Source organism: Plectrocnemia conspersa, unplaced genomic scaffold (assembly GCF_051122295.1).
Source record: "Plectrocnemia conspersa isolate PC_06_02 unplaced genomic scaffold, ASM5112229v1 ptg000008l, whole genome shotgun sequence".
NCBI classification, from domain to species: domain Eukaryota; kingdom Metazoa; phylum Arthropoda; class Insecta; order Trichoptera; family Polycentropodidae; genus Plectrocnemia; species Plectrocnemia conspersa.
The window spans coordinates 9,801,521-9,827,019 of NW_028277172.1; the positions used below are offsets into that span (position 1 = coordinate 9,801,521).

At 25.1% G+C, this 25,499-nt stretch overlaps 2 protein-coding genes and 2 long non-coding RNA genes across 4 annotated transcripts; all 4 read left to right on the forward strand.

Annotated features, from left to right (window-relative positions):
* On the forward strand, positions 1–2,870 carry LOC148232917 (uncharacterized). Its single transcript, XR_015810420.1, has 10 exons — positions 1–40; positions 707–769; positions 868–903; positions 969–1,010; positions 1,086–1,127; positions 1,200–1,241; positions 1,333–1,374; positions 1,451–1,492; positions 1,578–1,619; positions 1,690–2,870. It is a non-coding gene; the product is annotated as an uncharacterized LOC148232917 (long non-coding RNA).
* A 1,889-nt stretch (positions 2,871–4,759) lies between these two features.
* Positions 4,760–6,616, forward strand: LOC148232918 (uncharacterized). The gene is made up of 8 exons (XM_088190693.1): positions 4,760–5,099; positions 5,163–5,204; positions 5,274–5,427; positions 5,570–5,611; positions 5,684–5,725; positions 6,287–6,328; positions 6,409–6,450; positions 6,513–6,616. Exons 3-8 carry the CDS (start codon positions 5,388–5,390, stop codon positions 6,614–6,616), a joined length of 312 nt encoding a protein of 103 aa, XP_088046819.1. The 5' UTR covers positions 4,760–5,099; positions 5,163–5,204; positions 5,274–5,387.
* An 872-nt stretch (positions 6,617–7,488) lies between these two features.
* LOC148232919 (uncharacterized) lies at positions 7,489–12,090 on the forward strand. Its single transcript, XM_088190024.1, has 12 exons — positions 7,489–7,516; positions 7,597–7,822; positions 9,335–9,464; positions 9,532–9,573; positions 9,644–9,685; positions 9,756–9,797; positions 9,873–9,914; positions 9,982–10,023; positions 10,094–10,822; positions 10,884–10,925; positions 11,050–11,091; positions 11,159–12,090. The coding sequence occupies exons 1-9, from the start codon at positions 7,512–7,514 to the stop codon at positions 10,198–10,200; spliced, it is 678 nt and encodes a 225-aa protein (XP_088046150.1). The 5' UTR covers positions 7,489–7,511; the 3' UTR covers positions 10,201–10,822; positions 10,884–10,925; positions 11,050–11,091; positions 11,159–12,090.
* A 3,801-nt stretch (positions 12,091–15,891) lies between these two features.
* On the forward strand, positions 15,892–16,612 carry LOC148232920 (uncharacterized). Its single transcript, XR_015810528.1, has 5 exons — positions 15,892–15,985; positions 16,059–16,100; positions 16,182–16,223; positions 16,291–16,353; positions 16,477–16,612. It is a non-coding gene; the product is annotated as an uncharacterized LOC148232920 (long non-coding RNA).
* The last annotated feature ends 8,887 nt before the right edge of the window (positions 16,613–25,499 follow it).

A 25,499-nucleotide genomic window follows, 5' to 3' on the forward strand; every position in this document is an offset into this window, starting at 1 on the left:
GCTCGTGATCGAAAAATATTGAAAAATGCACTACTTATAGGTAATTTGTAAATATGAATTATGAAACGACACTAGGAATATAATTGCGGTTTATTATATTTTACTTGAACTACAATTTTTCAGTTATAAATTACTATATTAACCGAAATAATCACCATTAGAATCAACACATTTTCTCTAATAATAATAATAATAATAATTGACATCTAGAGTTGAAAGATATTCACAATACGATATTGTCAGCAGTTTGATCGTTTTCCTTATCCTAAAAAAAATGCTAGAAATACCTAAATGAATAACAAATTGTTGACAATATATTTGATTTGTATGGTGGGCGCATTGTTATTTAACAGACTTGGACCTTTGAGATTGATCAGTAGAAGTACCAGACATCGCTTTAACTCTTAGTTGTAATGGTTTTCCTAAGATTGAAATTCAAGTAGTGAATTTTATTTAAATTTAATTTTTAAAATAAGTACTTGAGCTCTGCTGTTTTTTTATAATTTTTGCTCATAAACTGAATTGAAAAAAGTTTAATTACTAAATTTAAATTCGATGTTACTAAAATATAAATTAAAATTAATATAGACATGTTAATTAAAATAAATATAAACAGCAATTATATCTATAGAAACCTAAAAGATAATTAATTCAATATTTTATGACAAACACTGCTGTTTTAAAAATTTAATTTTTGATTTTCTAGATACTTACTCGAAGATAATATTTATTTATAGAAAAACTATTTCTACCTGTAAAGATAACAAAGGTCTGTAATAATAAAAACAAATCTAAAATATACTATAAATATTGATAATTAAAAACAATAACTCTAATTACCATAATTGTATTTTATTTCTTTTCTAGATGCAGACTTTTCTAAGTCAATTATAGAAATTCTAGGTTTGCCGTATTATTAAATAATGATAATTATTTAAAATAATATTATTATTTTTTATTTATTTTAGATGCATGGAAAACATATAATGAAATATGTAAAAATGAAAAAGGTATGCAAATATTTATATATTTTATAATAGATTTTTTTAAGTATTCTAATTAATTCTTACTGCTTAAATTTATAGATGAATACTGGTTAGAAATTGAAAAGTATAAGATGGAAAAAGGTGTGAACTTTGTTCAGTATAATATGGTTTATTATTATCTTAAAACACTTGTTCTTAATTTATGTTTTTAAGGAGAGCATGAAGAGGAAATTTTAATGTACAAAAATGAGCTAGGTACATTATATGTAAAATACGAAATATTTGTGTAAATATGTGGATAATTATTTTTAATAGATATAGTGACGTTTTTAATTATTGTTTTTAGATGCACGTGCAAATACAATTTCAGAACATGAACTTATCATAGGTAATTGTTATTTTTTTAAAGTGCTTTAAATAAGTTACTTTTACACACATCAATATTCCTAATTTCTGAATTTCAGACGAACTCATACTAAAAAATGAACAATATTCAGATGTAATAGGTATGTAATATAGTATCATGTTATTATTTTAATTCATTAAGTTCATAATTTCTGTTTTATTTCATTTAAACCCAATATTTTGTAGAGCAACTGATGGGAAAGATTAAAAAATATAACGAAGAACTAGGTAGATTCTAATTATGAATATGAAACATACTTTATTTCTAATGAATTTTATTTAATCTATAAATTTGTAGAGAAATACAAGACATCCGTCGCTACTACCAGCACGTGTAATACACAAAAAGATAAATCTAGTGGTACTTTTCCAAATCAGCGCAAATAGTCCGCATGAACAACTAAGAAGATAAAGAACAACAACTGTGCAGATTTTTGATCAGTTACACAGTTGGATTTTTTTGGAAAACTATTCCAAGTTTCATCACACGCCTGCTTAAATACTCAATTTTTTTCTAAAAATACTTGTTACTGTACAATAAAAATTAGTAAACGAAATATCCCGATATACAGGAATTTTTAAAATGAAACCAAATAATCAAAACCAGGAGATAAAATAAATTATGCAAATGTTAAAATTCCTCTAACGCTTCACGTGATATTTTAATGAATCTTCCTTTTTTGAAGATCTATGTTTAAGTCGTATTTCCAGTCAGGGAAATTTATTATTGTTGCTGATTTCGAATCAGAGTTCGATTTAGTGTCAAGCATTTTACTATAGACAGATTACCTCAAAATTTAACATAGTCCGCGCTGGTCAATTAAGACAAATATTTATTGTAACTTTTGAGCTTTTTGGCTTATGCCAATTACGTATTCACATTTATAAAATATGTGTAGCTATAAAATTTAAAATTTAAAATAAGGGCCAATTTTGCATTTTCGTCAGTTTTAAAGTGTAAATTAAACTTTTTGTTTATTTTATCATTTTTTATATCTTGTATTTTAATTTAATTTAAAAAATATTGTTCTTGTAATATATTAAAACATTTATAATAATAATTACAAAATATTATGTGTAATATAATCTATAACCAATAGATGTAACTGCAGCTGTGACCAGTACGCATTAAGTCCTTTATTATATGTAAATAGTACAAAATTTTGCTTATGTTTTATATCAGTATGTATTTGGTTCAAGGTTTAGTAAATATATTGGTTTAACATACTTAAAATGATAATAAGTAGGAGATGCACATTTATATAGCTATACTTCTTATTTGTTTTATTATTGTAAATATCATGTTATTGAAAGTTGCATATATCTATTATTATAACTATTGCTGTTTTTAGTCCTAGCTAGCTTAAAAATACTAAGGCAATTAATATATTTACATACATATATAGATAAATATTATATAAATACATAAATATATATATGTTATAATATCCACATATATTTGTGCAGTATTTTAATGAGTTTATGATAAAAAGTGTAATTTATATAATGTATTATATATAAATATTAGCTTAAAACTTAATTTGTAATTCATAATAAAAAATATAAAATTTTAATTTGGATTATTTTTTTTATTAATATGTATTTGGTTAAATTTATAGTAAATAAATAGGTTAATTATACCTAAAATTATTTTTTTTGATTATACAATAAATTTTAAGAACCTTATCCAGTAAAAAATTAAAACATTAATATATACAGAATATTTCCTATTTAATAATAACATTATCAAAAAAAACAACGGTTTTCAACTATCATATATTTATCTAGGCAGATAAAAAAAAACACGATAAATATTTATATATCACAACGTTATCCATTTTGCAGTCATATATTAAAATTTTTAAAAAAGTGTTAGTTGTATACATTGTATATTACATTTTTTATATAATTTATTATTTTTCTGTTTTATTAGGAAAATTGTTTCTAATAATAAGGGTTCTCAAGAGGCATTCTTAGAAAAAATTAAAAACATGGGTGTCCTGTTTGTTTCACGACTTTTCAATCACACGTTTATATGTGTAAAAATGGACACAATTTAGGTAACGATTGCATAAGAAGTAAACGAATGGAATAGAAACACGGTTATTGAAACAATAATTTTTGAAGTTAAATATAATATTAGGTATTACGTTGACGAATTAAAAGCAAAATATAATTAATTACAAACCTCTTTATATAATATTTGTAATTTTGAGATATAGTTTTAATGTGAAATATATTATTTTATGCTAATACAATAAAACATACATGAATTTTTCAAATGAACCACTACAATGGGCACTGAATTTTAACCTCTATGTTGCAGAAAACACCATGTTTTCACTCTGTGTTTCTAGTTAAGCCATCACAACCAATCGGTTTCAGCTTATTAATATCGAAATAATTGTCTTTCAGCTACTTAAAGATGTGCTCCAGCTATTGTGATCCTCTTTTCTTACTTTTCATCATATTCAAACTTCTGTTGTTTCTTGAAAGATAGTATTATTTTTTCTACCAGCAAAGTATATTTTCATTGTTCATATCTTGTCCTAAAACCTGACGTGTCTTCTGTTTTTCTCTTCTTGCTTTTATAGATCACTAGCAACGTATATTTTTTAGAAATCATTCGAAGATCATGCAAAACGCTAAAAGCGATAACAGCTGTAACTTTATTAAAAACACCAAATCTATCATCTTAAAAGAATTATATATAAAATTATAGATAATACATTAATTGCAAAGATAAATACAAATATTTCAAAAATTATCAATTAATTTATCCACTCTGATAAAATTGTACTTTACTCATTATTGTTGCAAAGCAAATTCGTGCCAGTCGCAAAAATTCAAAATGGAGTGAGTATTATCTACTTATAGTAGTATATTTTTTTTAGATATTAATTTATGTTGGAACTATTTTTAGGAGCGCTTCTAATGTTGGTTGCCCTCAAGAGGCATTTGTAGATCAAATAATAAACTCGTTGGAGTGCCCAATTTGTCTCGTGACACTCGGAACACACGTTTACATGTGCATCAATGGACACAACGTATGTGAAGATTGCAAAACTCAAATAAATAACAAGTGTCCAGTGTGCAGGAAAGTTAGCGAGTGGAGAAGAAATATAGCAATTGAGGCGGTAATTACAGAAGTAAGTTTTACTTATCTTTTTTATGTGGTATGTATAATTATCAAATAGTAAATGGATCGCAAAATTTGATCTCATATAAAAGATAAGAATTTTTGTTATAAGGTTTTAATTTAAATTTATAATTAATTATCTTAGATTAAGATACATTGTTGTCAAATCAGTCATTGAAAATTGGTATTGACTGAGAGGAAAACATTTTGAATTTTTCAAAAAGAAACATCATGTGCAGTTTTATAATGCATTTTGCATATCAAAGTAATAGAATATGTTTTAGCTAAGTATGCCTGACAATAATAAATTACTAATTACACATTTGATTAACTGCTTATGATTTTTTATTGCTTTTTTTGAAATGTTAAAGAATACTGAATAAATAAAACATGAATGAACCACAATATAAATTATTTTTTTTTATTATTTTTATTTTAGTTTCACAATTTGAGTATCGATTCTAATTCGAAGTGTTCTAAAGAAAAACTTATTGAAGAAAACAACAGGATCATTTCAAATATTTTAGATGACAGTAAAAATGAAATTGCAGAATACAAAAATCAATTAGGTATTATGTGACTAAAACCACTAATTAAATATTTTTTATTACTACTTATAAATATTTTTCTAGACACAAAAATTGCTGAAAATGAAGAATATAAAGAAACACTGTGTAAGTAATTGGTTTTAATAATTAGTAATAAAAGTTAACACTTATTTTAATATTAAATTTTATTTTCAGTAGAATGCATATTGGAAAATGAGACGTATAAAGAAGAAGAAAGTATGAACATATTTATTGTATTTTTTTATATTATGATTCAACACCACTGTTTAAATTTTTTTATCGCTAGGCATGTATAAAGAAGAAATTGCAAAGTTTAAAGCAAAACTAGGTAAATAAAGTTTGAAATAAATATTATTTCTATAATACTTTCATTATTAATATATTAAAATATTAAAAACATTGTTTATTGCTATTGTCTTAAGAACTAAGTAGCAAAATATAAAGTAATGATTAATTTATTGGATTTTTAGACACACAAGAATTGCAAATTGAAAAGTATAAAATTGAAAAAGGTATATATTTTAAAAATCTACATTTTGTTATGATAATATAACATTAAGAATAAAAAAAATCTTATTTTTAAGGGCAATATGAAGATGAAATTTCTACATATGAAATGATTTTGGGTAAAATACTTTTAATATTCATAAATATCTTAAGTCAAAACCATTTATTATTAACCATTAATTTAAAATCAGTTTATTTTGAATTGCATTTTCTTGGGATACACATTTCTCGTGACTTAGCGCATTCTGCTTGCATATAATACATTCTGCTCTCTCTACCTTCTATGAGGTGCTATATTATGCATTCAACCACTACTTTACTCAAAAGCGCCCTCCGGTACTTGACTTGACATATTCTAGAATTTAAATTGTATCTGTTATTACTTAAATAAAAGCAAGCCCTTCCACAATTTATGAATGAGAAGAATTTCGTGAAGGGTTTGATGATTTCCTATTATTGCAATTATTACAGGAGTAGCAAAAACCAAATTTATAATAATTTCAAATTCTTCTGTAAATTTAATAATGCAGACACGCCGCTTTTACTTAAAAAATTATAAACTTTGATGGAAAACTATAGACGGCTTACAAAATATTGCTGATGGTTTCGCGGTTATTTTAATATTTTCATCAAAATTACACATACAAAATCAATTTTAATTTTTTACTTTTTGGTTTAAGACGGATGTAAAAGACAAAATGAAAAATATCAAAATGAAACATGTACGTATTTTTTTTTTGGTATAAATATTTTATGTATAATTTTTTTTATTATAATTAAGCTAAATATTTTGTACTTTTAGATTCATGCAATGTAGAAATTGAAAAATATAGGAGAGAAATAGGTTTGTACTTTTTAATATGTAAATAAAATTTAAAACTAATGTTAAAAATTCTCAATTTAAAGGTGAATATAAAAGGAAAATGGCAAAACAAATAAAAAAACGATATTTTATATATTTCTTATTTATGGTAATTTATATTATAATTTTATGCATTTATTATATATGAAATTTTTTATATTTATTTTTTATGTAAATTTATACTATAATATACTAATTTTATTATGGGCAGATGTTGCCTAGCTATTATTTAATAAATGTTTTAATTTTACGATAAAAAATAGTATTTTTTTAACCATACAAGAAAATCCAGTATCGTATTTTAAAAATATTGTTATAGTAAATCCTATTTGGCAAATATATTTTAGTCGATTAATATATTAACATATGTACATATATACATAAATATTATGTGAGTTTAAATTGGTACTAATATACAAATATATTTGTTCTGTATCTCAATAAAGATACCATAAAAAATAAAGCCTTATGTAGAGTATCAAGTAATTATCAACATATTAATCTACGCATATTAGAGAATCACGATTACTTTTTATATTTCAGAATGTTTTTTGATTCGTAGTCGAAAATTAAAATTTTAAAAATAGAGTGGTGAATTAAAGTGGTGTATGATTTTTTTATTATCTATATTGTCCATTTAAAATAATAGTTTTTTATAATGAGCAAAAAGTTCTATTAGAAAAAAATATAAACACGTTGGGTTGTCAGTTTTTTTTAATTATACATTTATATCTGCATAAATATATCTGAGTTTTCTAAATTTAGAATTATAAGTTGGAATATTGTGCACAGCTTACAGCTTAATATGTACATGATTCAAATTGTTTATAATTATTTGTCAGAAGCAATGAGAGATCGAAATGATGACTTAAATAAAGATATAACTTTCAGATGTTACAAAAATTTATTTAAAAAAATTATCAATTTATTTATTTATCTATAATTTTATTTATATTATCAATAATAATGATAAAGGTTCAACTTTATCTTTGATAAAGTCATTATTATTGCAAACTATATCCGTGCCAGTCGCTTCATTTTAAATGGAGTGAGTGCTATTTTCTTCTGGTTATATAAATATAATTTTATTTTTAACATTTTTTTATATATATTGTCGTTACTTTTAAGGGCCACTTCTAATGTGGGTTGTCCTCAGGAAGCATTTTTAAATAAAATAATAAACACGTTGGAGTGCCCAGTTTGTTTCGTGGTTCTCCAATCACACGTTTATATGTGCATTAATGGACACAACGTATGTGAAGATTGCAAAACGCTGATAAATAACAAGTGTCCATTGTGTAGGGAGGTTAGCGAGTGGAGAAGAAATATAGCTATTGAGTCGGTAGTTACAGAAGTAAGATATAATTTTTTTTTAAGTGCTATTATATTAAGCAAATTTTTATTTATTCATTAATCAGTGAATGAATGAAATTTTATATAACAAAAAAATGTTAGTAATATGTTTTATACTGTTCCAATCAATTTTTATCATTGATTATCATAGATTAGGATACAACGTTCTTTAATCAAAAATAAAAACATATGTATATATACGCTTTTAAGTGTTATTATAGAGCAAATAGTAAATGAATCACTCGAACCTTTATCAAAAAAAAAAGATAAGAAATAATAAATGCTGTTTTAATTAAAATTTCCATATTGAATAAATCGTTTAAGATACATTATTTATAGTTCAAAAGTTACGCCCTTAATGTTTATTATAAAAATAAAATTTTCTTTAAATTTAATAAAAGAAACCTAATGAGGAAAATATATTGTATGGGGAAAACATAATTTTTCATACGACTCATTATTTGCAATGCATGTTTTTTTTATAAAAATAGAATAATAAACCAAATTTTAGCATTTCGTACTTAATAAAATTATACCATGACTTGACAGGTTTGTTAACTGTTTTAGGATGGTTATATATATGCAATATATAAACAATAATAAGCATTTAAAAAATAAAGCGCACTAAAAATATGTAGATAAGCACCATTACACATAATCCTGCACTTTGTTTTTGTCAAACTCGTTGAGAATCTAGATGGTACGTGTAAGAGAAGTGTGCCTAAGCGCTGATGTTCTAGCCGCAACGGGTAAGAATAAGGACCGCGATCGCGACTCTCTAAACTCGCAGACGAAAGTCTCTAAGCATTGACCTGTTGTCTACGCCTAGAATACAATGAATTGTATTCCAACGCTCTTAGCAAAAAGGCACTAAGAAACAAATACAGATACAACCCGTACTCTTTATTGTAAAGATTTCTGACAATAAAGCTATATTCAAAGACGATAGAAACCATGATATATTACAGAATGCGAATAGGCAATAAATGAATGAAGTGACACGCGCTCCGCATAACAAAGTCGAGTATCCTAGACACCTTATCGCAAATTTTCATCTCTGCTCGATCGTTACACCTAATTCAACGACATCGTATTTTTGTTTAAAACATCTCTTGTAACTGTATGAAAATTCCACCTGCGCAAGGAGATCTAAAAATTGTGACAACGTGACAATTGATGATGCTGTAAGGTATTTAATTGGCAATCGACTACATCCACAGCGACTCCAGGTCTTTCTGTATTTTTTTAAATACTTATATCACACAACTTAGCGTGTGCCGGAGGAACAGTAACCGGTCTAAAGTTTTCGATACACGATTTATCACTTTTTTGTGGTTTTGGAGGGGTGGCACAAATCAGTATATAATAAATAATATGTTTTATTCACCACTTTTATTGCAAAATTATTCTGTATATGTTTAAGAATATTGCAAAAACATAATTATTATTTAACCACAAAATAATTTTTTATGTTTTAATATATGCTTAAGATTTTTTTATTATTTTGTTCTAGTATACCAATTTTAGTAATGCTTCTAATTCAAAGTGTTCTAAAGAACAACTTATTGAAGAAAACAAGATGATCGTTTCAGATATGTTATATGAAAGTGCAAAAGAAATTTCTGAATACAAAATTAAACTAGGTATTATATAACTAAAATTTAGTTTAATTTTTAATATTTTTAATAATGCTTATAATTATTTTTCTAGCCACGAAAAATAGCCAATATGAAGAATATAGAAGAAAACTATGTTGGTTATTTGTTTTAAACTTATAATTATTAAATTTAACACTTATCTTAATATGATATTTTATTTGTAGGTGAATGCATATTGGAAAATGAAATGTTTAAAGAAGAAAAAAGTATAAACATAACTATTGTAATTTTTCTATATAACGATTCAACACTAATGATTAAATTTTTTATCGCTAGGCAAGCGTGAAGAAGAATTGTTTAAATTAAAATTAAAAATAGGTAAATAATGGTAATTATAAAATTAAAATTGACATGTTGCTTGTTACTTATTAATTTTTTTTAATGTGTTTCTAGACTCACACATAAATACCAATTTAAGAAACTTAGAAAAAATAGGTAATGCTTTTGTTTTAGAAACTGATAAGTATGTTACACATTTATATTTTATTGTTTGGATTTTCAGACATATATGAGTTGAAAATTGAAAAGTACAAAAAAGAAAAAGGTATATATTTTTTTTAAATGATTTTCTTAGATATTATGATATTACATTAATGTTTTTTTTTAATTTAAAGGTCAATATAAGGATGATATTTCTTCATATGTAATGGTTCTAGGTAAAAAACATTTTATATTAATAAATATCTTCAGTCAAAAACAATCATTATATACCATTAGGTAAGTGATCGGTTTGGTTTGAATTGTATATTCTTAAGATACACAGTTCTCGTGCTTTATGTTTATGATTTAGATAATTTTGCTCGCTAATAATACTTTCCGTTTAAAACCATAATAATTAAATCGCCTTGAACAATCAAACTATTCTCGAGAAATTCTTGTTTTGGGTTTCGGAATAATAATCACGATCGCGTCCTCTTCTGATGCCCGTTAAAGCCAGGACGTTCACACTAGCCTACTCGCTTGTGGCTGTCTCTATCTGTCTCCCTAATTCACTAGCATTGTACATTGATCTATTTAACGTCAGCTACGACGAAATGATCCGGTTCACAGCAATTAATTTTAATATTGTATGATTTTTTTCATAACATGATTAATTATTTTGTGTATTGTAATACTACAATATATTATTTATTCTGCATTGTGGTAACTTGTTAAGTCACGAGGGTCTTAATTTAATTTTAATAAATAAAAAATAAGGTAGTCTTTTATTGGCGAGGTTGAAAAATTTGCGTATCTGTGAATGCTTAATCTAAAAAAAATCTAAAAAGATATTAATTTAATTTTTTTATTTTCTTTTCTAGATTCCCATATAACGGCAAATTTAAATAGTCAAGAAAAACTAGGTATTGTTTATTAATTATTTAATAAAAATATGTTATATACCAATGTTATAATTTTTTTTAGACACATTAAAAAATGAAAATGAAACATATAGAAATGAAAAAGGTCTGTAACATTTTTTATCTAATTTTACTGTATATTATAGTTACACAATTATGAATAAAATATATTTATTTATTTATTAAGATAATTTCTATCCACATATAATGTTTGTTTTTTATATTTGTAGAACAATTAGAGAAGAAAATTGCAATTTATGAGAAAGAGTTGGGTAAATATTTATTACTATTTTACCTTTTTCTAAATATATTATATTTTTATAAATTATCATATTTTAGAAAAATACAAGCTAGACTTTTCTAGTACTGTTTGTGATATGCAAAAAAATAATTATTCTGGTATTTGTCCAAACCATGGCGATGCATCGAAAATAACAAAATATCGGAGAAAAAGTCAATGAAAAGTGAATTCGCACATATGTAACAAAGAAACTGTGCCACCGCTGGACCGCGCAGATCCTGTTCTTGAGCATCCTGATATGCAGCTACGAAGGACACGTAATGGAACTTATGTAGCTCTAACAAAATGACATCGCAGTCATAAAGAAGTTATAAACATTTAGCTAAACCTAAAGTAGATTTATCAACATTTCTGCCTAGGTTTAAACTAGGTTATTTTATTTGATGGTAGGACTCTCCTTTTTATAAACTTTATTTGTTATTGTCTTATTTATGTGTATAATATTTTGTGAATAATTTTCATTATAATTGTAATGAAAATCTCATTCTGACATCTCATTCTCTAAGAATCGAATCATGGTTGTAATGCTACAGGCTTTAAAAAATGATTTCAGTTTGTGGTTGTATAATTGGAGAGTGCATAGAAGATTTTATTTGAGTAAATAACCAGCAGATGCAATATTTAGTAAATATAAGTATTTTTCTTTTAAATGATCTTAGTGGTATTGTATTTGTTGATAATAATAAAATACAAAATTTACTATAAAACTTGTCTGTATCATAAGAGAAACCCAAAAACAGCAAGAGAACTGGCTGAATTTATATGGATATTACATAATAGATTATTTTATTCCATATATGAATAAAATATTAATAAAAAATAAACGCAGCACCTGTACAAAGTTATTATACAACGATCTATATTAAATATAAGTTTTCGTTTCAATTAATAATCTTGTGTGATAAAACAATCTAAATACGAAAATAAATACATGCATCATTTTATATGAAATTTTCTGATTATAATTATGACTTCATACATACATATATGTATATGTACATATATGTACAACTACACATCTAAATGGCTTATAAATAATTCTTAATCTTATCGTTACATATTATCACCTTTTGGGAATAAAAATATAATATATAAAATAAATATCTATTTGCCTCTGATATGACCTTAATTATTTTTATTTAAAATGTTATTTTTTATTGTTAAAATAATATTTCTTATAATTAAACTAAAATAAGATTATTGTTGAATTTCAATTTATATGTAATTATTTATAATACTAGTATTAATTTACCAAAATCATTTGGGTTACGTATTTCGATTACTTAACTTGTGACTAATATGTAATAACATTATTATACACTTTTTTTTTTAATTTTATAATCCAGTAGATAGCAATATATTTTTTGCATTATTTTATTTAGTTCGATATTACTTATTTTGGACTCCCTTTCTCTGTTATCGACAATTTGTAACTGATTACTATTAATACTTAAAACTATTGATAGCGAGTTTAAGAAGGTGACTTATTAAAATTAAAGAAAAAATATTAAGAATCCATGTTATGCAATTTTATATCATTTAAATAATGTATTTTGTATATTTTAAATATACATACTACTGAATATTAGTCAATAATAATTTATTGTTTTATGATATACTTTTAATAATATCTATATTTACTAAAAAAAATATTTTTTATATTGAATTTAAAATTTTATTTTAATAATGCTAAAGATATAACAAATTTAGTTTTTACAACGTGTGTAATTTTAATTTAAGAAACATACACATACATTAGTGAATAAATTATAAAAAATATGCAAATTAATTTTATTTTTGTTGGCAATATCTGTATTATTTTTTTCTTAAATAAATTTATTTAATACCAAATATACATTTTTTGTAATAGATTTTTGTTCGAAAGCAGATAAAAGCGTCGTATAAGCATTTATTAGGCGGTCGGAAAGGAATTGCGAATATTTATTATTAAACATATTAATCCATATTAAACATTGGCAAGCTTTAGTAACACGTGGAATAAAAATATATAGATAAATGATTTTTTTCTGCTTAGAGATTTAAACTTATTTTAATATTTTACTTATAATGCTCCAGTAACCATAGAAAGTAAAAAAAGAGAGTAATCAATATAAAATTTAGCATTATAATAATGATTCTGAATGTTTAAGCAGTAAAGTAAATGTTTATTGAATTAAGAAATCGCAATATTTTGCTAAGGCTTTGAGCTAAAAGAACAGATATTAAATCAAATAAAAAAAAGATGATCATATATTAGAATGTTATTTTTTTATTTTATGCTGATAGTTTTAATGTAAACTGTTAATTTGTTACCTTCAAATAAACAACGCTACTATTTTGACAGAAAGCATATCTAAAACAAGATGAAAAATCAATATATATTAAAAACTTGAATTGACAATTTAATAAATATTGTTTATTTACTTTTCGCTTACCAATATGAAAAATAAACTATGTCAGAATTAAATACTATAATTTAGTTAGATGTAAACGACACAGTTACTTGATAAAACCATCAATAACGAAGTAAACCAAATAAAACTTTTTTTAAGCACTACAAATTTAATTAAAATCATTAATAATTTTAAACTTAGATGCATATTTTTATTGCCAGAGAAAGTTTATCAATAATCTATAAAAAATATAGATGTTTCCTTATTTTTTGTATATTTGTATAATTTTAGTAAGGTCTTAATTTTTAATGAATCTTATATTAAACGTTAAACTATGAAATATTTTTTTTATTTTATACCACTATCTTTATTAAAAAATATGTTTAAAAAATTGTATATTTACTGATGAAATACACAAAACATACAACTTTAAACATTTATTAAATTTTTTTTTCAGCTTAGGTTGATAAATATTTCTAAAAGTTCAACCATTTATATAAGTATTATTTATTTACTAAAACTAAAAAAAATAAGCAATAGAAAACTATATTGAATATATGTTAGAAATGGTAAATACCTTACACATAATATTAATTCATAATAAATTATTAAAAACTAAATGACACTCGAATATCAAGTAATTTTAAGATCGTCAATCTAAGCTGATTAAATATATTTACACGTGATAATGTATATATCATATCGATAATAATTTTTGTACAGTCGCATTTTTGTGTTTAACAATGGAGTAAGTATTGATATTTCTATCTTATATTATCTTTATTTTGCATTTAATTTATGTATTTTTTTACAGAACAATTGTTGCTAACGATGATTGTCCCAAAGAGGAATTTTTAGAAAAAATAGTATGTACTTTAGAATGCCCAGTTTGTTTAAACGTTTTTCAAGCAAATATTTATATGTGCAAAAATGGACATAACGTATGTGAAGAATGTAAAACGTTAATTAATAATAAATGTCCAATATGCAGAGAAATAAGTGAGTGGAATAGAAATCTAGCTTTAGAAGCAGTAATTTCTGAAGTAAGTTAATATATGATATTAGTGAATAGAAATAATAAACTTTTATTATTCTTTTTATTTGAAATTTATTTATAATATTTCATTATATAATTTTACCTCATATAGAAGACTTATCGATAAAATGTACAAACAAAAATATTTCAGATAAGATAAGATTTATTTGAGTCATAGTTATTTTAATATTATATGTCTTTAGTACAAGAAATTTGTAAGATCTACCGATTCAACGTACTCTAAAGGAATTAATATTACTAGTGATGTTATACTAGCAATTATTAAAGAAAACAGTAACTTAATTTCAGATATATTGGAAGTTTCTAAATACGTCAATAAAAATGGTATATTAAAAATTGTAATTAAATAATTTAAAATTTTGATGATTTACTATAATCAATACTTTTAATTTCAGACCAATGTAAAGAAAATCAATCTGGATTCAAAAAGCAATGTAAGTTTTGTTTGGTTTATTTATTAAGTATACACTGTTTATTCATAGCAGTATTTATAATTTACATTAACATAACATTTTCTCGAATTAATGTCCTTTTTTAATAAAACAAAAAAAAAAGTAAAAATTTTGTAAGGAATGTTTCATGATCAAACATTGTTAACAAAATACTTACTTAGGTATTAACAACCAAAGCACGACTTACTGTTTAAACTTAGATTTAAAAAAAAACACAACCATTGAATTTATTATTATAGAAGAAAAATAAAATAAAAAAATTAATAAATTATCGAATATGGCATGATACATTGCTTAAAGAGTACTCAATTTTTAATTATTTTATTAAGAATACCGTAAAGATTGAACATTTATAGACAACCATCTAAAAAATTTCGACACATAATACTAAGCGACCTTTGTAGCACATATAAAAATATTAATAATTTTTATAAACAACAAAAATTTTTTTTAGATAAATACGAAGAAAAAAATTCAAAGTGGACAGATAAACAAGGTATGTTTTTTTTAATAATATTTTTATGTAAATATAAGTAAAATTATTAAGCAATTTTAATTTTCCAGAAAAACTTCATAATAACTTCGAAAATCATAAGAAATATAAAACTAAACAAGGTATGCTGAATTAATTTTTAATACAATATTCAACATTTAAAGCATGTCTTAATAAAATTTTTACTTTTTAGATGTATACGAAAAAATAATATCAAGATATGAAAGGAAAATAGGTACAAACGATTTATTTTAAAACAACTTACTATCTTTAGTCTATAAATAGCGTATAATTACATCCGCTGTTTTATTTTTTAATTTCTAGAAAAATACGAAGATAAAATTTCTAATTATTTAAATAAACAAGGTATGTACTGCAAAATTTTAGTATTTTTGTTCTCGTTATAATTAATATTGAATTTTTAGAAAAGTACGATCTAAAATATATGCACAACAATAAAAAAGATCATTGTACGTATTATAAAATTTTTACTTGAAATAAATATTTTTTAGTAATATTAACCTAAGTTTTTTTAATTTTTAGGCAAATACACAAAGAAAATTTCCAAGTATAGAATAAAACAAGGTATTCCGTTTTCAATTAAGAAAAATATTTTTAGTTTTACGTAATTATTAACATTATTTATTTTCAATATTTGCTACTTAGAAAAATGCGAAGAGAAAATTGTCAAGTACAGAGAAAAACAAAGTATGTAATAATATATAGGAAGGACTCTTTTATTATATTTGTCAAAAATAGCTTTTTTTAATTTTAGTTAAATATCTGAACAAATATTCACAATAAGCTAAAAAAGTATAATATATACAAAAATAACTTGGTACGTATTATTGATTTTTAAACCATTTGATCTAAATATTGAAATTATTTTTTTATATATATATATATATATATATATATATATTTGAAAATGTACAAGCTTTTAATTCTTAATTATTTGTAGATTACCTAAAACAAGAAATTCATGGTTTTGAATTGAGCAACAAGGAAGCATACTTAAAATAATCTGGATACAAACAGTACTCAATGCACCTACGAACTATCTTCTATTTTTTTTGTAAAATAATTAAGATTCTAAGACAAATTGTAAGTAATAAAATATATTATAAAAAATATATAATTTATTAAAATGTGTTATACCACAATACATAGTAATGATGGGTGGCAAATATAAAATATTGGGTAATCCCAAAATGAATGTCGAGTTTCTTAAATTAAGTTTAAGCAGTTTATTTTACTTTGGCCTTTGATATCTGAGTTCGTATTTTGTCATATCTGTTTATTTAACATCACCTTGCGATATTTAAAAAAATTGAACCCCAAAATTTACAATTTTCACCGAGTGAACAATTTATATAAAATTGCATGGTATATGAGCAATTACGGCTTCTAAAAACATTTGTGAAGTAGTAGCTGATTCATTTGATAGATATGGCAAAGGTGGTTTAAAAAAATTCGAATGGGTAACTACGATATCAAGTATAGTAATGGATGTATTAGACCAGGAAAAATAGACGATGATGTTCTGGTTGCAGAAAATAAAGTAAATCCTACTTTGATTTTACGACTAATCAAGAGTCACAACTCTTTATTAGTCGTAGAATCAAAAGGTAAGCAATAGTAATATTGTAGTTTCATTCATAAATTTCCATAAAATTATTTTCACTAAGTGATGAATAATGTAGTGATGATTTGATTAAAATATTTTAAAATAAATTATTTTGCTTTTAGTTTTGAAATCCAAAAAATTTGAGATAATTAAAGGTGAGACTGTGGATTTTGATGGAATTCGTCGTGTTACGAATTCGGTTTACCGAAACCGTGTTTCGGTTAGATAGTCTAGTTTACAGTTAATTCGCTGTACATAAGTGTGCGAATATACATACATACATACATAGGAATGCGTCGTGGTGTCTTGAGTTAAATCAAACCCCGCAAAGCAAATCTATTTAGTTTAATTCGATCTTGTGTTATTCGTTTGCCACACTCGTCTTGTTTACAGTGCTCAACGATGCGCATCTGAAGAGATACGTGTGGTTGAGCAGTGACTCTCAACCATTTTGGTCATAAATATAGAGGAATACTAATATTATATCATTTTAGATATATGTTAGAAACACAATATAAAAAAATATTAACATTTTCTGGTTTTGTCATTTTAAAAATAAAATAAAAACATTGCAATATTTGTGTTCAATACTTAAATTATTATTATATTATAATAATTTTATTTTAATCAATTTAATCATCAGTTGATAGCGTGACGATAATCCATTTTAATATTAATTATTTAAGTTAGAAATATCATCAACAGATGTCCATCGTAAATTATGTGATATTTATTAAAATTAAAATAAATTTTTAATTTTATAAAATAGAGCATACTTTTTAATAATTAAATATATAATTGATATTTTTTTAAGTAATATTATTAAATAAAAAAATATAAGAATTAAATTTAACAAAAAGTTACCAGAAATGTTTAGTGAAGCAGAGATCAAGATTTTAAAAAATAATGCTTATTTATATACATGTATTATTATTTGATAAAGGTAATCTAATGATATTTACTTTTTAGTCAAAGTCGTTTAAAAGTGAAAATGACTGGAGTTTATTATTTAAAATTTTTTAATATTTTCTAGGTGTAAGATATATTGGGAGTTTTGATTTTAAATCATTTAATTTATGGACATATAAAGTAGTACTGAACAACCGAACAACCTGAACAACTCTAGATAGCGCTAAGGATTCTTTAAAACTTTGGCCTGTCGGGCTGTCATTTCAGGCTACATCTGTACCAACTGATAAATCAATCAGACATAATAAATACCTACAAGAGTTAACCACAAGACTAAAAGTTTGGGAATCGGTAACATATATATAATTATATGTACTATTATTATAAACGGCTGAAGCCATCTTATAATAATAGTGCATTTTTATAAATTTTCGACCTTGCCGCGTTGCCGAGGGCTTGTGCCCCTAAATAATATGCTCCGTAAGCAATGTTTTAGTGATGTCTTATTTTTCCAATATATTTTTTTGTATTCTATATATATTAGTATAATGTGATTAAAAAATGTGAATAAGGTTTTTTGTTCAGTTTTAAAATAGCTTAAATTGGGTATATATTATTCAATAAATTAAAAATTAAGTTTTAACATTTTTGCTATTTATTAAAAAAAATATTTGTGTCAGTGTGAAAGAAACAATTAAAGATATAACTTAACAATATTTGATAATTTACTGACAAGCAATCTACAAAATAACAATATAACAAGTATTTCTTTTCGAGAATTATTTCTTGAGAATATTTTTAAAATGTTTACAACCACTGCAATTTTTAAAATGCTGCATAAGTAAAGGCGGGTTCATATGTAATATGCATATTCCTTGGAAGGTTTTAATAGAGGTATGGAAATGACAAAATGCTGTTCACAAATTTTTAGCACTTGAACTCGCCTTATTTTTGCTTGAATAATTAAAAATGACACTCAGATAAGAAACCTTTCCGAAGGTGCTCGTGCCAGATGCTTAAAAATAAGCATATTTTCTCGGAAGATCAAAAGTATTCAAATGACCAACAATTTTCTTGCAAGTTTTTATTATTTTAACCGGCCGGCGGCTTTATATTCGCTTTGGTAATCTAAGAACCTGCTCTGCTAAAAATAAATTACGCATGGAATAGGCAGAATGCAAAACAATTTTTCAATTTACAACACACCAAAGGGAAAAATATAATATAAAAACTGCTTATTGTCTAAAAATAAAGATTGAATTATAATAAATATTGTATAAACTTGCTTATTTAAAAAAAAATTTAGTCTAAGCTCTTGTGAGTAAGTTTGTTTTACTTTTTATGAACCAGTAAATTTGTTATTTTTTTAGTTTAGTGAGATATTCTGGATACATTTAACCGTATTATTTCTTTTTTACTAAATTATTTTTTACACAAATATTTTGTCAATTTTTATGTTACTACATAAATTAAAGAAATATTTTTCAAGAAATATGTAGCATTCTTGCTTTTTTCTTAGTATGTATGTACAATTTATCTTATATTTGTAATAAGCATATATTTATTGTTCGAAAAACCAGTACTTTATTCAATGAATCCGCGAAGTAAGGAAAATATTTTCTAATTTAAACATTACTTCTAGCTATTTTTTTTGTATATATATATCTGTGACAAGTTATAATTATTTCTATGCTATATTTTCTTTACAAAAAAAAATTTTAAGTCATATATTAAAAAATATAATGAAAATTTTAGCGGCGCGTTATTGTGGGAAATGATATTTATTTATAAAAAATTCTGTAGTTTTATGAATAGTTTATGGCATCTTAATTAAATCCAAGTATTAAATTTATGATTGTGTTTTTGATTAATAAAATAAAATGCAATTAATTATTTTAGTATGCAAAATTTCATTATTGCACACAGTGTATAATTTCGACCAAGAGCAACAAACTTTCTCTACACATTCTTAATGTTGTGGCACTTAAAGCGACCACTCAGCAATGCATTACGACGCTCTGAACTGGTGCCAAATGGCCTAATTACAATGTTCTTAGACAACATTAATCACAGGATGTGTTCAACATTCACAAAGTATTCCTATTAAGCCATGAGTTATTCTCAACGTAACAAACTCAGTTTTGGACCGAAAAGGCAATGCAGCACCACTGTGAGTGCAACGCGAGTGTACCAAACGTCCCAAGGAAACAACGATGAAACGTGCATTGAATACGTGCACCTACGTTTCTATGTGTGGATTTATTCGATCAATTATTTATGGTTACGTTATAAAATAAAATCAAGTAAAAGGCACATTTTCAATATATTGTTCTCTCTGCGGCCGGAGATTATCAATGCATCGGGGTATTCTGACAACGATGTACGGACAAGAGTTGTACTCCCAGGAGAAATGGCCTCGGGGAACAAGTACGGATTTTCTGGTAACATGGTACTTTTAACAAGATGGATTTCAGCAAAGTCTAGCCGGCAGGTAGGTACGTGACCGGTCTCGGTTCGACGGAAAACGGTAAAATTTTAGGATACTGCAACACACCGGGAAACTTCATCGTTGTTCATCGACTGTGATTAATGGGAGCCAAATACAACAAGGCGTGTTTTTACACCGATGTATGGTGTTTTAAACAACTTTTCTGGCCTTCAAAGCTAACTTTGCCATTTAAGTGAATACATTGTTATGAAGACAAAAGCCAATTTGTATGGACAATGTTTTTATAGAAGCATGTAACATGCAATAACACAAGATAATTGCTTAGTTTTACATTCACACTAGTCATTTGAATTATTTGTATTTAGCTATTAAATACTTTTTTCGGTAGCAAATACCGATTGATACACTTATATATGTATTTTTTTTAGAAACTAATTTAATTAGTTTAAATAAAAAAACATACTAATAACAAATATATATATACTATATGAAAAGATGTGCATTGTATATATGTGTTACGCGCAATTAAATAAAAAAAATAAGTAATATATGTAAAGGTAAGCTAAATTTTAATCTCATCTGCTCGAATAATTATTAAGATTAACAAGTTTTGTAAATATTTTACTTTGAATTTTATTTTTTTTAAATCAATTGAAATCTTAAAATGGATCTTAAATAATATTTATTTAAATTTAAAGAATCATTCACGATAAGTTAAGGACTATTAATTTATTAGTAATTTCATGTGTATGTAATGTCTAACAATATTAGGATAAGCTTTTTATTATTGTGGGCCAGATGTTGATTTAAATGTTACCTAATATTATCTAAAATTTCAACCGTCTATGTAATATACATGAAGCTATTGAATATAAGAGGTTGAAAATCAATATAAGTAATATCTTGTCCCCGACATACCAGTCGCCGTGGTGAGAGAGGACGCCTGGCGCAATCCAATATCCCACCGGTCATACAAATACCGGTTGCCCTTCTGGCCCGATGTAGCCAGACCGGAAGTACATTCTGGGGACGGTTGAGAACATTCCCGCAAATAAGTGAGTCATCTCAATATCTTGGCAGTTTGCATTACGCCTGACTTTGCACGCCAAATACTCGTCCCTACAATGGCAAAGCTGCAAGGGAAAAGCCGATATGATTTTATCGAGGACCGATCCGATATACTATACTGGAAAGGTTTTAAAGTTAAGTTGGATACAATTTAAAAGCAAAAATAATATGACAATTTTTATAAACTAAATATTATTTTTATTTTAAAGTTAAACCATCTTGCACAATGAAAAATCAGTATCACTCGTTTCGTGTTTGTGACAATTTGAACTTGCAAATAATTGAATTTTCATACTTTTACAAATTATAAAATACAGGAATTTTTTGTGTCATATCTTAAAAAAAATCAACAACTTTTTAATAATAAAATAATTAATTATACAAATAAATTATTTACTTTTTAAAACTAAACCTTTATAAATATTGTAATTCATATAAATATTGCTCAGCTATTTTTATAAACAGTCAGTAATTGAATTGTTTTGATTTACAAATTGACAATAAAAGTTTTCTATTCTATCGACATATATTAAATATATTTTTTTTAATTTTGATCCAAATTTTTGGACTATTTAATCCTATTGTGTTAACACTCTTTAATATATGCGTTACTATTTGAATGGAGATGCATTTCAATACGTTTGAGATTGTAGCACAACTTTGTGCATATTTTGTTGTGGTTAGACGACTAATTGAATATTGTAGCTGGCAGATATTACGTTTTATGGTTATGCGAAATGTTTAGCGTAGTTTAATGCGGTATTCTAAAACGGCGTCGTTAAGTTAACTATCGGGTCAGCACGTAACTTCACACAGATGCAAAGATATTTAAAGAGTTTAAAATAAAAATTTAATATGTCAATGAAAATTTATTTTATTTATATAATAAAATGCCCTTTTTTGTAAGATATTTAAGTATGAATATTATTATGTTATAGTAAATTATAATATCAATAAACATAAAACAAGGTTTCCACCATTATCATAATTAATAATGCCTTTAGTAAGGCATCAATTGATGATTAAATATTTTGATTATATTCCCATTATATCGTATCTATGTTGTTTCGGTAAATAATAATACCTGTAGTTTATAACATTTTAGAATATATTTACAGTCATAAATTTAAGTGCATACTTTAAAAAATCAAAAAGTTAGATTTCTATCGAATTTGTACAAAATACTAAAAAGTTGTGACCGTGTGATTAAAAATATAAAAATATATTTTTTTCAGAATTAAAGATAAACTACTAAGGTTTTTAATTTACATGAAAAGGTAAAGAATAGAATAATGAAACAATATGTTTATGAGGTTCAGGCATGTAATTGTTAAATATCCTTTAATAGAAAAATAATATTAAATAGATTTTGAAAGCCGCTAGTGCAGATAAGCAAGCTGTCAAAAACATTATTTCTACACTCTTTAAAATCTTTGCTGATAATATTTTTCTTTTTGTAAAGACTTTTATGATACATAGAGTATTCAGAATTACTGTCGAGAAAAATCTTGAAAAATCCGAACTTAAAACTTAAGAGCATGCTCATTGCTTAGTTGAAAATAAAGTAGTAATTTTAAATTAAAGTTTATGTTATTATATTAAACAGAAAGTGTTAAAGAAAAGTCTAGGTTTAATAAAACCTATTTTAAATATTATAATATAGATAAAATTGTAGCAGTAATAATTAATTGTTTTACGTTTCATTACAAATGTACAATGTCTCTAAAAAAAATTTTTTTCTTGGCTCACACACAAAATGTCATACAAAAGCATTATTAACTAATAATAGCTAATGAAAAACGACACTTATAAAAATAATTGACATATAAGGAGCGCTTGATTAGAGACTCGTGGACTAAAAGAGCCAATAATTAAATTATGTCCACACTCAATGAGGTTTTTCTAAATAATGAATTGATGGAATATTGATTAGACCTTTTGTAAAATTAAGATTTAATTGATATACTTAAGATATGTAAATACAAATCAAAATAAGAAGCTAATAAAGAACTCATTTTAACAGACCTGTCAAAAATATAAAAAAAACATTAATGCTTTTTGCCAAAAATTTTACCATCATGAAAAAATGTGATATCAATGGAAACATATGGGTGTAAGTTGTACGCCTCAATGCGAAAATATAAAAAAAAAACCTTGCATTGTTCTACTTTCTATAATATATTAAGCTGTCATATACATTTTAGTAAGCAATTAAATCGAGGTCTTATTAAACACTAGAGGTGGCAAAAACTTACCTTAAGCAAACCTTAAAGTTATTTTAGTTGCCTTTGGGATTCAAACATATGCACAAAACTTCTGAGATTTTAAAAATATATTTCTTAAATTTAATTTGTACTCTTTTTCAATTTTTTAACAATTAAAAAAGTTTATTTGTACTCTCTTTGATTTTTAGACTAGTGATGTCTAGTTAATTTATAGTACTAGTGTATTATAAAAAATATAATAAGGTAATTCAATAATTATGCCTTTCAAACTATTTTATCGATAGGATTAAGATATCAAATGGCATTAAGCTTTTTAAGCCACCCTATATGCATTGTAATGCGTTATTCTCATGAAGTTAAAGAACTTGCAACCCATACTTGCATAAAATCGAACTCCCTCTCTCTTTATTTTGGGGCTTTCTTTATATAATACATTTTGTTTATTTTTTCGCTAATAAATTATTTCGTTCGCGTTTTCGCCCGTCAGCGGAGCGAAGTACCCGATAGGGTAACTTTTGTGATTTCGCCGGGGAATACGCGTAACTTTCGCAAATGGCACAGCGAATGACATTTTTGTCGGAGAAACGAAAAAAAGCACCTCGCCAACTTAATATGATTTTTGCTAACGTTTCAGACATGTGAAATGTAAGCGACAAAGCACAAGAAAAAGTATAAAAGAAAATAAAGCTTGCATACTGAGAACGCTCGCGTTAAAGTATTACTTTGATAAACGACGTTGTTTATGTTCGTGAAGATGAGTTTAAATCTTTAAGGACTCTTTTCTAGACTTGTTTGCAACACGATAGATCAAAATTGTTCTCAGTGACGGAACAGAAGGCACAACGCGGAGAGAGGAGGCAAAACATAATTTAAGATGCAAATGTAAATTTACGATATTTATATATTATTTTAATTTTGAAGATAATAATTAAGTGAATTAATAGTCTCTTACATAGCTTTACAAAGCAAAGTATAAATTAATTATATAGTATATGCATCAATATTAAGTCTAGTCTTGAAAGTTACAAAAGTAAAATTATGATATGTTTTGCTTTTTATTTATTTTTTAATATTTCTCTAAAATTTTGAGTTCCGCCACCTATTCTACAACTTTCAACCTAAACCCAGATCTTCCATATTTTAAATATACCAAGCTCTTTTTATTCACTCGCACTACAACTTTCAAGTTAAAGAGCATCATTGCTTTAAGCACTGCGTTCCACAGTCGAACCTTTGAAAACCCTTTGAAAGCAAGGTAGCGTTGAATTATCGGTTACAACCGATACAGACTAAAACAAATGTATGTGCGTTGCTAGTGTCGACTTTGTCACGTATTTAATGTACAGGTACGATTTATCATGTTCACACACCACCGATGTCCATGAATCATTTACGACCCCTAACGCTAGGAACACGTTTTCAATACCGACTCTTGATATATGATGGTCACCCGAATCCTGCAATTGAAAGCTACGTGATGCATTGTTGCAGCCAAAATAATCGTAAAATCATACAAATTTTAAAATACAGTGGAATGGCTTTAATAATTACAATGTAAAGAGATTGTTTATTTATTTAACTACCATGATTACATAACTAAATTTGTACTGATTCATCGCTTATTATATGGTTGCTTAAAAATGTATTCAGTACAAAGTTTCAGCGCTGTTTGAATGTTGAATAAAATATTTCAAGATTCAGTTCTA